This window comes from Carassius gibelio, chromosome B9 (assembly GCF_023724105.1).
Source record: "Carassius gibelio isolate Cgi1373 ecotype wild population from Czech Republic chromosome B9, carGib1.2-hapl.c, whole genome shotgun sequence".
Lineage (NCBI taxonomy): Eukaryota > Metazoa > Chordata > Actinopteri > Cypriniformes > Cyprinidae > Carassius > Carassius gibelio.
Window position 1 is genome coordinate 16,838,736 of NC_068404.1, and position 15,470 is coordinate 16,854,205.

At 37.1% G+C, this 15,470-nt stretch overlaps 1 protein-coding gene across 9 annotated transcripts in view; it reads right to left on the reverse strand.

The window, feature by feature from the left end:
• Positions 1-1,674: 1,674 nt before the first annotated feature.
• Positions 1,675-15,470, reverse strand: part of LOC127964709 (diacylglycerol kinase beta-like) — a 111,368-nt gene continuing 97,572 nt past the window's right edge. For all 9 annotated transcript variants that reach the window (XM_052565001.1, XM_052564997.1, XM_052565000.1 and 6 more), the window contains 3 exons: positions 9,144-9,264; positions 8,281-8,341; positions 1,675-6,370 (listed from right to left, as the gene is read on the reverse strand). In XM_052565001.1, coding sequence (XP_052420961.1) covers positions 6,275-6,370; positions 8,281-8,341; positions 9,144-9,264 — 278 coding nt within the window. In that variant the 3' untranslated portion in view covers positions 1,675-6,274. The remainder of the gene's footprint in view (positions 6,371-8,280; positions 8,342-9,143; positions 9,265-15,470) is intronic.

Consider the following 15,470-nt stretch of genomic DNA (forward strand, 5'->3'; position numbering starts at 1 on the left):
ACCCAAAAAACAGTGTAAAATCAGCTTTGTACAGACAGTAAATGAAGTGGAATGAAAGTGAATGCAACCTCGGGCCACTGGTGCTCTCCCAAAGAGAGACATGATGAGACTTGATGACTATTAATAGTTCATGGAGAGATAATTCCTGCTTCATTATCTCTGCACACCCAAGACGCGTAGGCTTCTCCCCAGCTCACAGCTTCTTGTTGTGTCATCTGCATTTTTCTTCTAACAGGGCTGTATTTACAAACGCAGAGGGCACAGGGCTGCCTGATGAAAACAAACATGGCAACCATCTGATACTGTAAATTACACTGCAAGTAAAGTGATAGTACACCTGAATTATCATGTACATATATTTTCCCATTGATAAGATGCCCTGTTAATATTTGTTTGAATGGTGCACTGTGTGATTCACTGCTAGGGAAGAGAGTATTAAAGGAATATTCTGGGTTCATTAAAAGTTGAGTTCAAATGGCTGCATTTGTGGCATTATTTTAATCAACACCACCACAAAAAAAAAAATATAGTAATACATTTTTTTTATAAATATATATTCCCCTATAAAAATGTGTTCTCCTCGATTTCTTTTAAAAAGGCAAAATCAGTGAAGCACTTACAATGAAAGCAAGTACCATTTTTGAGGATTTATGCAGGAATGTGAAGTTAATTTTACAAAAGCACACATTGATTCTTCTAGACGTTTTAAGGTTAACAAAATGTTTACATACTAAAATCATGTTTAGCTTGCTGTGAAAACTCTTTGGAAAACTTTATTTTTTTAAGAGCTCGTGAACCTGGATACATTATTTTTTATATATTTAATGAGTTCTACAGGATGTAATGTTTGGTTACACCACAATATATGTTTTTTCTTCTTTTAAAAAAACCCCCTCTAACACTAGCTTGCTCTATTCTTTTTCTATTATATCTGCTTTATTTTGATTTATTATATAATTAAAAAACCCTTGCCATGTGTACTACGTCAAGCTAGCTGAGAATTGTCATAGCACTTGTGTATCCTTGCTCTTTTGTTGATTTTGATTGCTTCCATTATCCTCATTTATGTCGCTTTGGATAAAAGTGTATGCTAAATCACTTAAAGTAAATGTAAAAACATCTTGTAACTGGGGCAATATCCAAAAGTCAACAATTGAACCAAAAATCAAAACTTAGGGTACGTATTAGTACCCTTTGAGCATACTCCCCCAATTTTAGTCCTACGGTTACAATTTTCTGAGACTTAGAGGAGGACACAAAATCTAGTCATTACTCATTACAGATTCTCACTTCAGTGTGCAGATTCAGTGTAATGTACAGTATAATGGGAAAATAACACACCCATTACTTCGGAAAGATTGAGTTAGAAAATCATGGTAACTCAAGTGCTATGCAGGTGCAATCATGACAGAAGATGTTGTATGAGAGATGGAAGCAAGTGTTGAAGTGGGCTGACATAAGGACTGAACTGTGTGGATGTTAAGTACTGTGCTAAAAGCTCACAGTATTTCCCCAGAGTGCCTCATATCATCAGCAAAGGAGCACCGAAATCTCTGATTTATTGTGTGAACTAAAATTCAATCACGTTAAGTAGGGGATTGTGTCGGGCGCCTTTGCTGGATGTGAGTAAGTATCCCAGCCGAGCCACCCAATGACCCACACCAGACACAAAGCTTCAGTCTCTCCGTTTATTCAATAAAACTCTTTTGTCCATTAACATGGATGCCAACAGCTTACAAGAACCAGAGTAACAGAGAAGGGGCTTTCAAGGGCACGATTCACCCTTTAACCCCATCCCAGTCTTCAGGACTCCTGTCCTTGAACCTTGTTGCCTACCACACACAGATGGACTGCTACAAACCACACTTACCCTAAGGCAGGAATAAGACAGTGAGTTAAGCACACATGTAGAACATCACATTCAGGGTTGACATGGGCTCTACTGCATCAGTGGCACTCAATACCGCTCATCTGTCCCAGCTAAGAATAGAGCTGCACTGAGATAAGCCGTATTGTCTCTCCATGTTTAAGTCCAGGATTCTGGTTCACCATACTTAAAAATCTTTCCAGGTTTGGTCTCAAGATGCCAGGGTTGAGCAAAATTCAGAAATGAACTAAATCGTGTTCCTTACCACTCATGAGTTTGAATTTGAATTGGAATGACAGGAAGAGGAATGTATTGAATTGTAATTTAAAGAGAAATCAACTGTGAATGCATCCTGAAAAAATTATGTTCTTTCGTCCATCCATTGCTCTCTGATTATCAGGCCAACAAACCCCCCTCGATCTTCAAGACTTTTGGCAAAACTTTCAAAAAAGGCTTTGACAAGCTGTTTTATTTTTCCTCTTGTGACACATTAATTATTTGAATAACAATTCATTTTTAATTCAAAAACCCAATTCAGATTTAGAACTAGAATTTAAAATTCAGTTCTGAAGAGAGCACAACCCTGCAAGAGGCAGCACGGTTTGACAGATACAATCGTGTTATTGTTATGAGAGAAGAGACAGTGATGGGCAGATTGAGCAATCACAGTTCCAGGGAAGCCACAAATAATAGATAAAAGCTGTCCAGTCAACAAATGAAGACATATGTGGTGTCAGGGACATCATGGAGCTCATTTGTGATGTGCAGGACATCGCTCTATCACCACTCTTCTCTGAGAGCGAGTAGGCCGATATGATGACACTAACAAAAACGAGTTATTGCAGCAAGGCAAAACAGATGTTGACCTCTCGCCCCCCCCCCTCCATTTTGTTCCTTCATTTGGTTGATTTTTTCTCAGTGACTTGTATTGCAAAAGTCTTTGCTCCAGGCAAAATGCTATTTTGTATTGGTAAGTTAAGGCTATCAGTAATTCACAGAAATGACACAAAAGGTGACGATTTAGAAATGACATTTCCCCAACGTGACATTCCTCAGTCGACTATCAACTGGCATACACTGATGCCAAACCTCAGTTTACAAAATACAAAACAGAACAGAGAACATCCACAGAGGTACTTGTAAAATGAACATGCTACTAATGGATTGAGGAAAGGGGGTAGATACAAGGGGCTGGATAAGGTTCAAAAATATAATCATGTGAAACTAATAAAGTAGCAACAACCAGCGTGGTCCCTCTTCAAGCAGGCGTCTTTGTCTTCTTTGTTTCAGCAGGCATGCGGTGGTTAAACTTTAGAGAAAATATAAACAATATCTATATATACATGACTGTTTAAAATCATTCTAAACTGTAAAATGAAAAGTAGTTGTAAACATGCACTTGTAACCAAACCGCCGTTCTTTAAAGTCCAGGCTGTCACGCAGGATAAACCATCTGTCCAATGACCACAGGAACAATGGGGCTCTTTTAGCCAAATCCACCATTAACTTCTATGATAAACTGACTCACAGGCTGGAGGTGAACGTCTGTTCTGTGGTCATATGGAGAGATTAGCATTTTTTAGGACACTGGCGTAGCTTCTGCGGTTCAGTGTTCTTTAAAGGGAACGTTAACCTGCTAACCCTGGTATAAGCTCAGTTTCCTTAAGTCAATCTGACCCCAGTTCTGTATTGGTGAAATATATATACAGTCCCAACACAGACCTTTGCACCCTACGGCACACTGCGAAAGCATCTGATGATCACTGCATGTTGATCTATATCAGGCACATCTGCCTGATGGCTACAGTCAATCATGTGACCCATTAGCTAATCTCTGATACTATATTAAGTTATACCTTCAAACACATTCATATATATGCACACAGGGCTCTTGGATTATACGAATACTGATAATTAGTGGGCATCTTTAAGTTAAATACTCTTTACGGGCCTTCTCAGAAGGGCTAATTTTTTTTTAAAAGCTCACTTTTTGGATCTCTAAGTCACCGTTGTTGACCGCAAGTAACTTCCGTTCTCTGCATTCATCTGGGACGCTTTCACACCCGCTTGACTGTCGACCTGAAATTGCGAGCTCATGTTTTCATGCTGCAATTAGGAATAGTGTTTCACTCCCTGAAATAGGAAGTTAAATTTAGGCTCCATCCATGCAGCAGTAAATCAAACCCCACTGCAGTAGCTTGTTGTGACAGACGAGGACCAGAGGATTCAGTGTTAATACCAGTGCAAGATCAATTTCAGCCCGCCTCTGAATGGAGATGCTGTACGCTTGCAGTGAAGAGGCTTTCTGTTTTCTCAGAAATATGTAGCAAATTATTCTTTTTAAATTTTTACTCTAACAAAATAAAGCAATATTTATTTTGTTGGCATTGGTTAATGCATCATGAGCTAACAATTAAAAATATTTTTACAGGACTTTTTTATTTAACAGGATTTATTCTGGTCAATGTTAATGTCTTCACATATTCAGATTTTTCAGGTTGTATTGCATTATTTAACATAATATGAATATACATTAATTAACAATGAACAATAGTTTAAATTTATGTGGTGGTATTGAACTTGAACCAAGCAATTACATTTATGAATTAAAGTTAAGCGAAATTATTAAATGCTGTAAATATACTTTCAGTTTTAGTTGTTGACATCTAATGCATTAACAAATGTTAACAAATGAAACATTGTCACTACAAAAAATAAAGTGTTATCATTATGTCCTCAATGTTCCTTTGGTAAAAAAAAAAAATATATATATATATTTTTAAATAATTAAAATCATTGCTGATAAAACACGTAAAACTGGCCTAAACTGGTTTGACGGTCCTAGCTGGTGTAAGACCTGTTCACACCAAGATGGATGTTTAGAGCGAAGATTCTGTTTTTCAGAAAGATATTCTAATCTCTTTTTGAATAGACTGCATTATCAAGAAAACCAGCCAACCAATAAGATTCTCACTTTTTTGATCACATGCCCTGAGTAACATGCCACATGCTGTTACAAAAAAACTCATTTAAGTGCCAACTACTGTCATAGAGTGAATTTGCATTCTTCTTTCAGTCATTCTTCCATTTTTTGCATTGGTCTGAACAGACAAAAATCACATGTGAAATCTGGACCGAATTTCTGTGCCGTACATTTGTATTGGTGTGAAAAGTTTATTATGGTTTTCAACTGGGTTACCTGCAAGTCTCCAAGTTGAATAGTTCTCAAACCCCTCTGAATCTAGCAAACAGCATAGGCTGGTGTAGATGTATTTTATCGACAGAATCTACTCCCAAACTTAATGGTACGCTAATTTGATTTGGCTTAAAAAATAAGGTAAAATCATCATATTATTACACAAATTGCCACATTGCTATGATATAAATTCTCATTGGTAAAACTGTTTTAGTACACCAATTCTCTCTTCTAAGGGTTTTCTAAACATATACTGAATTTTTGAGACCTTAGGTCCATTCTCCACACTGAACGCTAGCACTGTTGTTTTAGAGGGCAGTATGGGATTAAATAAACCTCCAGCTAACTATAACACAACTTGCACTGGTCAGTCTTGAGGCCTGAGGGTGAACACCAAAACTGCCTTGAGCCAACACCAGAAGCTGAAATGTTTCATCTCTTTCAGGCCAGTCTAACCTATCCCTATCACCAGACCCCCATACACATCTTCATAATAGATGAGTATGCTGTTTCATCTCTTTAGTGGTGGCGTGTCACAGGGCCTTGGAGAGACACTGGAATGTGTGCTTTGCATGCACTGATGTATAATTCAGTAAGCTCCTTTAGGAGGAAAGTTTGTTCTCTGTTCCTGCTAGGATAAGCCAGGACCCAGTGACGTCCATATGTGCACCACCAACTCTCATATGAAGAACATTATCATGCCACGGTGTCTCTCGCTCTCTTTCTTTTTTTTCACACACTTCTTTTCCTTTTGCTAGGCGAGTCTCTTGCTTTTCTGGTCCTCTCTTCCTCTCTTTGAAATTGGCAGTATCTTCTGATGAGCTGTCTCAAGAGGAGGGAGAGGGCACACAGTGTGATCCCAAGGCAGTGGCCTACTGGTAGGGGGGGATTTGGTTGGAATTGAGTCATAGCTTACAGGTCACAAGCCTGTGATAAGACGTTCTGGATGATAAGACACAGGAAGTGGTCGTGACACTCTGAGAGGGTCTGTTCAACTGGTTCAGCCTGTGAATATCAGGCTGTGATGGGAGATGGGAGTCCATTAGAGATCCATTACAGTGTTGTGTTTGTATTGATTGTATTGAGTGTTGTGTTTTTAAAGGTCTCTTCTCTTTGGGTCCCACCTCCCAAAGATGAAGAATTAGCTGAGGAAGGTGGAGATGCTTGAGTTTATGATTGTAGAAAAGTGGTTGATTTTTGGAGTCCCACATCTAGTCCCGACTTCTGTTAAGCTTCTTGAAGAAGAAGAACGTTTTCTGTGGGGGTCCCAGCAGCATGGGCACCTGGTTCTTATGCGTGATCCGTATCTGCAGGAAAGAAGACAAGATTACACTCTGAAGACAACCAAATTTGAACTGTTGTTTAAATCCTTTTGCTTGCTAATTACCCACTGTTTAAAACAGTTGTCTGGTTCACATTCAGCAAATGAGCTGACAGAAGTCACACATGTTCAGATTAACAGGCACAAATTTGAGAACGTGAGAGCTGACCTTGAAACTGAAATAACATCCCATATTCCCCTCTGCACAGTTGGGCAAATTAGAGAGGACTAAAAGCACAGCGGCACACTTTTTATAGAGCTTGCGCTGATAGAGATGTATATATAGCGGAGGGCATTGTGTTGGCGCTATGTGCAGATGGAAAGCTGCATGTTTATTCCACTTTCTTAATTACACAATCAGTCAAAGGCAGGGTGTGACATGCTTGGATGGGTGAATGTACAAAGCTGCAATAGACTGGAGGAGGCAATTTTCTGAGATGGAGAAAAAGGTCCTGCTCTGAACTGAAACCTATCATTGAGTATTGGGTGTATCTGACTTCACATTACATCACATACTCTTGTGACCTTTAAGAGCAGACAGAGACTGTGGTTTCTTTCTAAAATATGTTTTTTATTTATAATCTTTTGCAACTTGGATGTGGTAATGCAGTTGTTCCATTGCAACTTCACAGAACCAATAAATACTTGCATATAAAAAAACATACATCTTGAATGCAGTGTAAAAGCATAAGCCAAAACATAAAAGTACATTTAAATGGAAAAATACAAAAAAAGCTGATTTGAACTCTTATTGCACATGTTAGTGGACTTAATGCCATGAGGCCATTTGACATCATATTTTGGGTTGTTTGGAAGAAAGTTCCACTTGGAAAGCTAATTTGGACTGTGAGGTGAGACTTGTGCAATTGATGATGTATTGTGACCCAATTATATCATGGTCAGGAATCAACTGTAAAAGGTTAAATGAGATCTTTGGCATGGAATAAAAGCAACCGAGAGAGGAAAAATCAATGCAATTGAAAGTGAAATCAGCTTTAAAGGGATAGTTCACCCAAAAATGAAAATCACCCCATGATTTACTCACCCTCATCCCATCTTAGGTTTAGTTTTTTTCTTTCCGACAAGTACCACCGGAGTTATATTATAAAAATATTCTGGTTCTTCCTAGATTTATAATGGCAGTGAATGGGTGTGGAGCTTTTGAAGTCCAATAAAGTGAATCTATCCATCATACTCCATATGGCTCCAGGGGGTTAATGAAGGCCTTCTCAAATGAATTAAAGCATTTGGGTAAAAATATATACTTTATGAACCATAAATTCTAACTTCTGCTAACTGTTGTACGCATGATTTTGTTTTGTTTTTTACAGCAAAGGAAATCCAGTCTCCTCTTGGTTTATATCAAAATTCAAAAATTCTCTCTTCTACGCACTTCCGCATTCGTCACTTTTTATTGCAGCATAAACTAAGCCTACATTATCCGCTGGAACGGCACTCTCTCATGAATGCACGTATGACAGTTAGCGGAAGCTAGAGATTACGGTTTATAAAGTTTTAACTATTAATATTATTCTTACCAAAATGCATTGATTCGCTTCAAAAGGCCTTCATTAACCCCGTGTGGAACACTTTTTATGATGGATGGATGCACTTTATTGGACTTCAAATTCCCGACCCCCATTCACTGTCATTATAAAGCTTGTTAATATAACTCTGATTGTACTTGTTTCACACACATCTAGGACGACTTGAGGGTGAGTAAATCATGGGATAATTTTCATTTTTGGGTGAACAATCCCTTTAAGGTGCAGTCACATTAGTAAAATGTCTATTTAATTGCAGTGTTGGATTTGCTGGTATGGGTCATAGAAGAATCTGTGTTTCAGACATTTACATAAAAAAATTGTTAACGAAAGCAAAATCAAATGAGCTGACCGTGCATGGAGGCTGCATCCACGGTTCTCCATCAATCTGCATGGGCAGCAGACGGGACGTTCTGTGGACAAAGAGACAAGGACAGAGGAAGAAAATACGGAGCTGTTATGGGTCAGGTCACTGACCAGGCAGATCGTGGGCACGAGGCTGCTATACAACACTTTTCCTAGACGGCTCTGAACACTGTGCTCTCTGTTCCCACAGCCCCGTTCCCAGCCGGGCCCCTAACTCTCTAAACTAACACACTCACACAGTCCAGCACCTCCATTCCCACATACACACAGTTACAAAAAGTTAGTTTAGTCTTTTCAGCAGGGCCACTACAACTTAAAGCAACACAGCATGGGAGAACGACAATGATGAATGCGCTATTAATGCCTATTACGGAAAGTGTTAGGTCGTGGGCAGAACGACCCTGTGTACAGGTGAGGAAACGGCAGCGAAAATGGTGAATAACCACCTCGCTTCAATTCAGAACTAACTGTTAGGGTCATTATGAGTGTTTAATGGAGCGAAGCAGGCCGGGACAAAACAAACTTGTGAACTAGCACCTAAGAAGTGATGAGTCTCCACTGGTCCATTAGCATACGTCAGGACTGAGCAGTGTGTGTTTAGACATGCTACAAACATCATTATTCAACAGTACGAGCGAGTCCAGAATCTTAGAGTTGTTGGCAAAGCGAGTGACAGCAGGTCAAAGGTCTGATTTACTAGCTTCATTGGCCAAAAGAAGACGTCCTGCTGAGGGGGAGGGGGAACAGAGATGTTTCAGAGCAATGGACACAAGTCATCAGAGTGTTTGCCTAGGAGTTGGACCAATAGTGAACTTTTAGTCAATGTGTGGACAGGCATGAACTGCTGACCTGATGGTGACACTGGAACACTGTGCAAGACGCCGCCCAGCGCTCTTGAGACCTGTGTAGATCTGACCCATCTCGATTGCTCCCTCCAAACCCACCACCTCCAGAAGCTGATCACTCAGATCTGTTTTACCAGAGAAGGAAAGACAAATAGATTCATGTTTCATTTAAGTAGCAACTTTTTCTCAGATGCTTTTCCCCCCAAATTCCTTAGGAGAACTAAATGGAGAAGAAATGATAAATTGTTAGTCAACTTGAATGTCATGGCACAAATATTTTGGTCTCGTAAGAACCTGATGACTATTTCATAATAAAATCCTTTGATTGCATATTTTGAGAGCATGGTTTGTGATGTCAGTAAATGTAAAGTTCACCCAAAAATGAAAATTCTGTCATCATTTACTACACTGATTAACACATACACAGTGCACATCAAATATGGTCAACGGAAGCTCCACTATAAAGACAAAACTCTCAAAGGTTTCATTAAAAATGTCTTAATTTGCGTTTCAAAGATCAAAAAGTCATACAGGCTAGGAACATGAGGGGGAGTACACAGAATTTCCATTTTATGGGTAACTAACACTTTAAGAGAAACATGCTGAGAATGCTGAGCGACTAAACAATATGATAACTATAAGATCTAGGGGAAAAGTTTCAATGTATTCTCAATTCTGCCTCATTGCTGTCTAGGATAAACAATTGCAATAAAATATTTTTATTGTGGCAAAGGAAGAATTGTTAAATCATAGTTGAATTTAAATTGCATTTTAAAATCGTAAAATGAAATTCAGCTGCTAGTTTGAGAGAAAATGAGCATAGACCTACAGGGGAAAGGCACTGATGTCAGTGGTTGAGCCTACAAGCAGGCTAAGCTTTAGTAAATGCTTGTGGAACATTGTTATCCCTTTACTCACTCATTAACTTTCTCTCATCTCACACTAGCACACTCAACAGGGTCAGGGCAGCAAGTGTCCCATCCACACACACACAGGGGAAATGATTATATGTCTGTTACAGAATAAGTAGAATGAATGAGTGATTTATAAAAGCCTCTTTATTTAAAAAAAGCCACCTTCTGTGAATTATTTTTCAAGAGCCAATGCAATCAAATCAGTACATAAAGAAATGGGTATTACATGAAACTTCTTCTCAAGAGTGTGAATGCAGTATCTACAGCTGATAATGGAACACACAGATCCAGTGCTATTTTATTATTATTTATATACTTTAATTTATTTTCCTGAAAATGTTTTAGTAATGATTTTTGTGCTGTAGTAATTTTTATAATTTTTTTAAAATTACTATTTAGGTTTAATTGATTTTTATTTCAAGTTTAGTTTTGGTTGTGTCATCAAATTATTTTTTTTAATACAATATTTTATTTTGACTAATTCTTAATTCTTTGAAGATTCTTGGAAGGTTCCTGGAAGAACTGTTGACAGTATCTTGAGTTCTTGCAGGAACATACCATTACTAGTGTGTGTTACCAATCTGACACTACTGCTAAAAACGCTGACAATATTCTTAGAACTTGGTCTAATGTACATCTTCATTCGCAAAATAGAAGCAATAGCAAATAGAAGAAAAAAAAATGTGTTTACTAAAGCTATATCAAAGGCTGAGAATTCATTCTCAAGAAAATTAGGCGTGCAATCCAAAAAGCCATGCAATAAAGATCTCTCTTCTCTTTGATACCCTATCCATTCTACAAGTTGACCCACATTAGTGGCCCATCAGTGGAAGCTTTAGCTTGCTGTTCAGTGGATGGATGCATAACATCAACACAACCTAGAACTACTCATCAGTTCAAGCCAATTGTACATAGCGATCTGTTAAAGAAATGTTTCAAATGTACTCATGCTGGGTCCCCCTATAAAATTCAAAGTTCATCCAGTCTATCATTAACAAAAAGGTCTTTGATGTGTGACATGTGCTTAAAGGCACATCTGCAAACAGCTTATGCTTACTCCCATCGGCTGCCTAGAATCCAGACAGGAAGCAATGGTTTGTTTACATAAAAACATACTGTGTAAACACTGTTAATAATGTCACAATGTCACCTGACAGAACACAGACACACTTTTGCAACCCAGCAGGAAACTGTCAGCCGGCTTATTCTAGTCTTATGGGATAGAGGCTTGTGCAAGGATGATGATGCAAGTTTGACTCCATAAAACATCACACACGATGCTGACCAGACAGAAATAACATCTGAAACGGACAGTTTGACTTTGGTTCACAATGAAAGGTCAAAATATTAAAACAAATATGATAATATTAAAATATTAAAACAATAAAATAGGTAAAACTTTACAAGAAAGTTCAACATGTACACATTAGTTAATGCATTGGGTATCATGAAAAAAAAAACTGATAATAGTTTTTACAGCATTTCTTAATCTAATTTTAAGAGATAAAATAATGTTATATATATATATATATATATATATATATATATATATATATATATATATATATATATATATATATATATATATATATATATATATATATATATATATATATATACACACACACATACAGCTTGAAATGATTAAAAAGCATTGTTTGTTGTTAATTCATGAAATTGTATACACTGACAAACTGAACTTTTTATGAATTGTAACCATTTGTGGTACAGTGGTACAAATTCTTTTTCAGGAAAAAAAAAAAAAAAAAAAAAGAAATCTGGCCAACACTTTACAATAAGCTTCCAATAGTTAATACATGAACTACTGTTAATGCGGTAATTTGGGTCAAACTATTTTAAGGTACAATTCTCGCTATTAACAAACCATTAACTATGACTTTTGCCTCAATAAACTTCGAATTTGCTGTTTATTATTAGTTAAGGTGTTAAGTGTAGGATTAGGGATGTAGAATAAGTTCATGCCGAATATAAAAAACTAATAAACAGCCAATATATTAATAATAGGCATGCTATCAAGGAACTATTTAATAGTGAGAACTGGTTCCTATACTAAAGTGTTACAGAAATTTGCTACAGTATTTATTAATCCTTGATAACATTATTTAATAAAAACAACTATACATAGTTTGTTTCCTATTAGCTCAGGACCATAAATATTAAGATAATTTATTAGTAAATGTTGAAATGCACATCAACAAAAATTTAATGTATTGTAAACTAATGTTTAAAAATAAAAGCCTTATTGTAAAGTGTTACCAAAACCTGCTTAATGTTAACAGCAAACCCCAGATTTAACCTATATTTGAAACATTTATCATAAAGGTCACATCTCTTGAAATCCCTCAGAACCATACAAACTACACAAAGAATAGAAAAAAATCTAAGATAAGGAGTTTCAGTGTTACTGATTCTGTAGGTTAAGATAATAAATTCAGCAGCTGTGAATATTGCATTCACACAGGGAACAAGTCAGTGAGTCACTGTCAAGTTTAAATATTTCACAGAGCAAATTTCACGGCACATTTCACAAAACTTGTCTTCAGTGAACAAGTCCAACTTTTCAACCGCGATAGTACACTCCAGGAACGCCTACTAGCTCAACAAGGACATCTGTGAGGAGCTTCAATTCATTTCATTAAGCAGAGGCCTGCATATTCCAAAAACAAAGTAATAACAAGCGCATATTCCTCCACATTTTGTTAAAGATTTTACATCTCAAATCTCAAAAACTTCAGGATGTCAACTTAAAATGTCAACTGAATCAACTAACCCTAGACTGTCTAACAGTCCACTAATACTCTAATGAGAGTTAGTTGACGTAGTTGAAGAGTGACTTAGTTAGGAGAATGTTCAAAGTGGGATTAGTGAATTGTACTGGGCTTTTTTCTCTCTCAAGGCTGTTGATACTGCTGTGTGATAGTTTTCAGCATGTGGTATGACCTGCGAATCTCTTTTGTTGAGTCATGACCCGGCTGAAAAGAAAAAGCTGCCTGCCAGTGTTTATAAAGTGTTTATTGATTGATGAGAAGTGGAGAGGTCTGAACCTGCCTGACTGTGCAGCTTTGCCGGGGGATATTGTGACTCTCCTCCTCTGAAAGGTCAGACAGGAGAGGTGAACAAACCGTTTGCTTTGCTTGGAGGGCTATGAAAAGCCCCAACAGAGAAATCTGTGTCTGGTATCCTTTATCCACCTCCACAATGCCACTATTTGACAAGCATGTCAAAGATCTTGATGCTTCCTGAGCTCTATACATCTCAGGAGTTTTCTCAGAAACAATAATAGGATTGAGAGCTGTAAGAAGAAAAGAGGGAGGCAAAGAGGGCAGATTAGGACTTCAGCACTGGTGTGACGTGGGTGACAAACGGCTCTCTAACACCCAAAACTACAACAATATTCAGCATCACACTGATCTACATGGACTCTGCACTCACAGACATCTGTAAACACTAATTTGCCAATTTCCGCAAAATTCAAATGGTTGTCTTTCAACAAGATTTTTTATGTTTTTTAAATAGTTTTTTCTGATCATCAAGGATATTGATTTGTACAGAAAAAACTAATTTTGTGAAATAAATCCCAAAATTAATACTAATTTTTCTTTGATAAATAAAAAGTTTAAAAGAACAGAGTTTATTCAAATTAGAAATGTTGTGTTGCAATATTCAAAAGTTTGGTGACAGTAACGACTTATACTGTTAGAAAAGATTTCTGTTTTAAATAAATGCTGTTGATTTTAACATTTTATTCATCAAATAATCAATGGAAAACTATCACAGGTTCCAAAGAAATACTAAGCAATGTAAAAAAAATATATATATATTTTTTCTGCATTTTTGATCAAATAAATACAGCCTTGATGAGCATAAGAGTTTCCATTAAAAACATTAAAAATCTTACTAATCCCAAACTTTTTACAGGCAATGTATATATCATTTTTTAAAAGGCCGATCTCTTATTATTGTCTGACTTAATAATTCTATTCTAACTTATCTAAATAAATGTAAAACATAAAACACTAAAACCTAAGATCAGTGAATTCAGCTTTCACAAATGTATAATGTACAGTAAATAAATAAATAAAAAATGGATTTTCATCTAAGACAGTTATTCAATTACTTGTATTTTGAAGGTGAATTTTTAGTGTGGATTAAATTAATCTAAATGTAGAAATAAGGAAAATGCACAATTAAATAAACAATTAAATATGCAATATTCACTCTGTTAAATTTATATACTTTTTTAACGTAAAAGATGCTTTACATTTTTTATTGAGATGACAACAAATGACTAGGAATCAGGAAACGTTGCAAGCCAGATTCAAACTCAATCTGCTGTATAAGCACCATTGCTTAGTGTTTCATAGTGTGTGCTTTAGTAGCTGGGTTTTGTTTTTCAGTTTTTGCAAACAAAATATAGTCTATTAGGAAAATTCGATAAATCAGTGTAAAAAGACAAGTAATAATATATTCCCATATGCTGTATGCTATATTCAACTGTGTATTTACTGTCAGACTTGTCTTTTGTTTCATGGAGCGAACGTATTATTATCAAACTCACATCCTCTTGTTCGTTACCCCAAAAGCAGCAAATAAAATAATAATATAGAGAGGGAGGGGAAAAAATTGACGGGAGCCTTATTTTCCTCACGACACGAATGTTTCCCGCTCTGTTCGGTCTGGGCTTTCTTATTCCAGGCAGCGCATCACAGTGAGGCAGCGCTAAGAATAGCTCACAAACGCCTTCTTATGTAACCGTGTCAGAATGCATTGTGTGGAGGATATTAAGTCCCAGCTAAGCAGGGTCTGGTTGAAGGTATAGAACAAATGACAGTGATCTAAACAAATTACATGATCCTCACTGATCGTGTTTATCAGAGAAAATGACAAACCTTAGTCCTTCACTACCGTTTACTTCACTCAGTTCAGTTAAGTCAGTCAGTGAACACTACTGAGGTCAGCATACTCTTCTACACTGACATTTTCAAAGTCACTCGCATATATATAAATAAAAAAAAGGTAACCTGCATGTGAAGCCCACACTGTTCAGACGCTTGAATGGACATTGCACACATTGACAACCATTCTTCTTACTTTGTCTGAGGTCGACTTGCACTTGCTGACCGGAGAAGAGACCCGACACCCTGTAAAGCTGCTTTGTGATGCCTATACCTCAGTAAAAAAGCAGAAAGAGCCATGAAACGGGTTTATAAAGGAGCTATTTCTGAACTTTTCTTATGCGCAGGGTCTGTTGGATTCCACTCGGGTGAGGAGATTTATTTATTGTGTTTCTGGTGGTTTCAGGCCTGTGCTGTCCCTTTGGTGTCTTGGGCTGGTAGAAGTGAAGGCAGATGGTCAGAAGGAGCTGTGGTAGGGGTGCGGGGGTGGACGGCACGAGA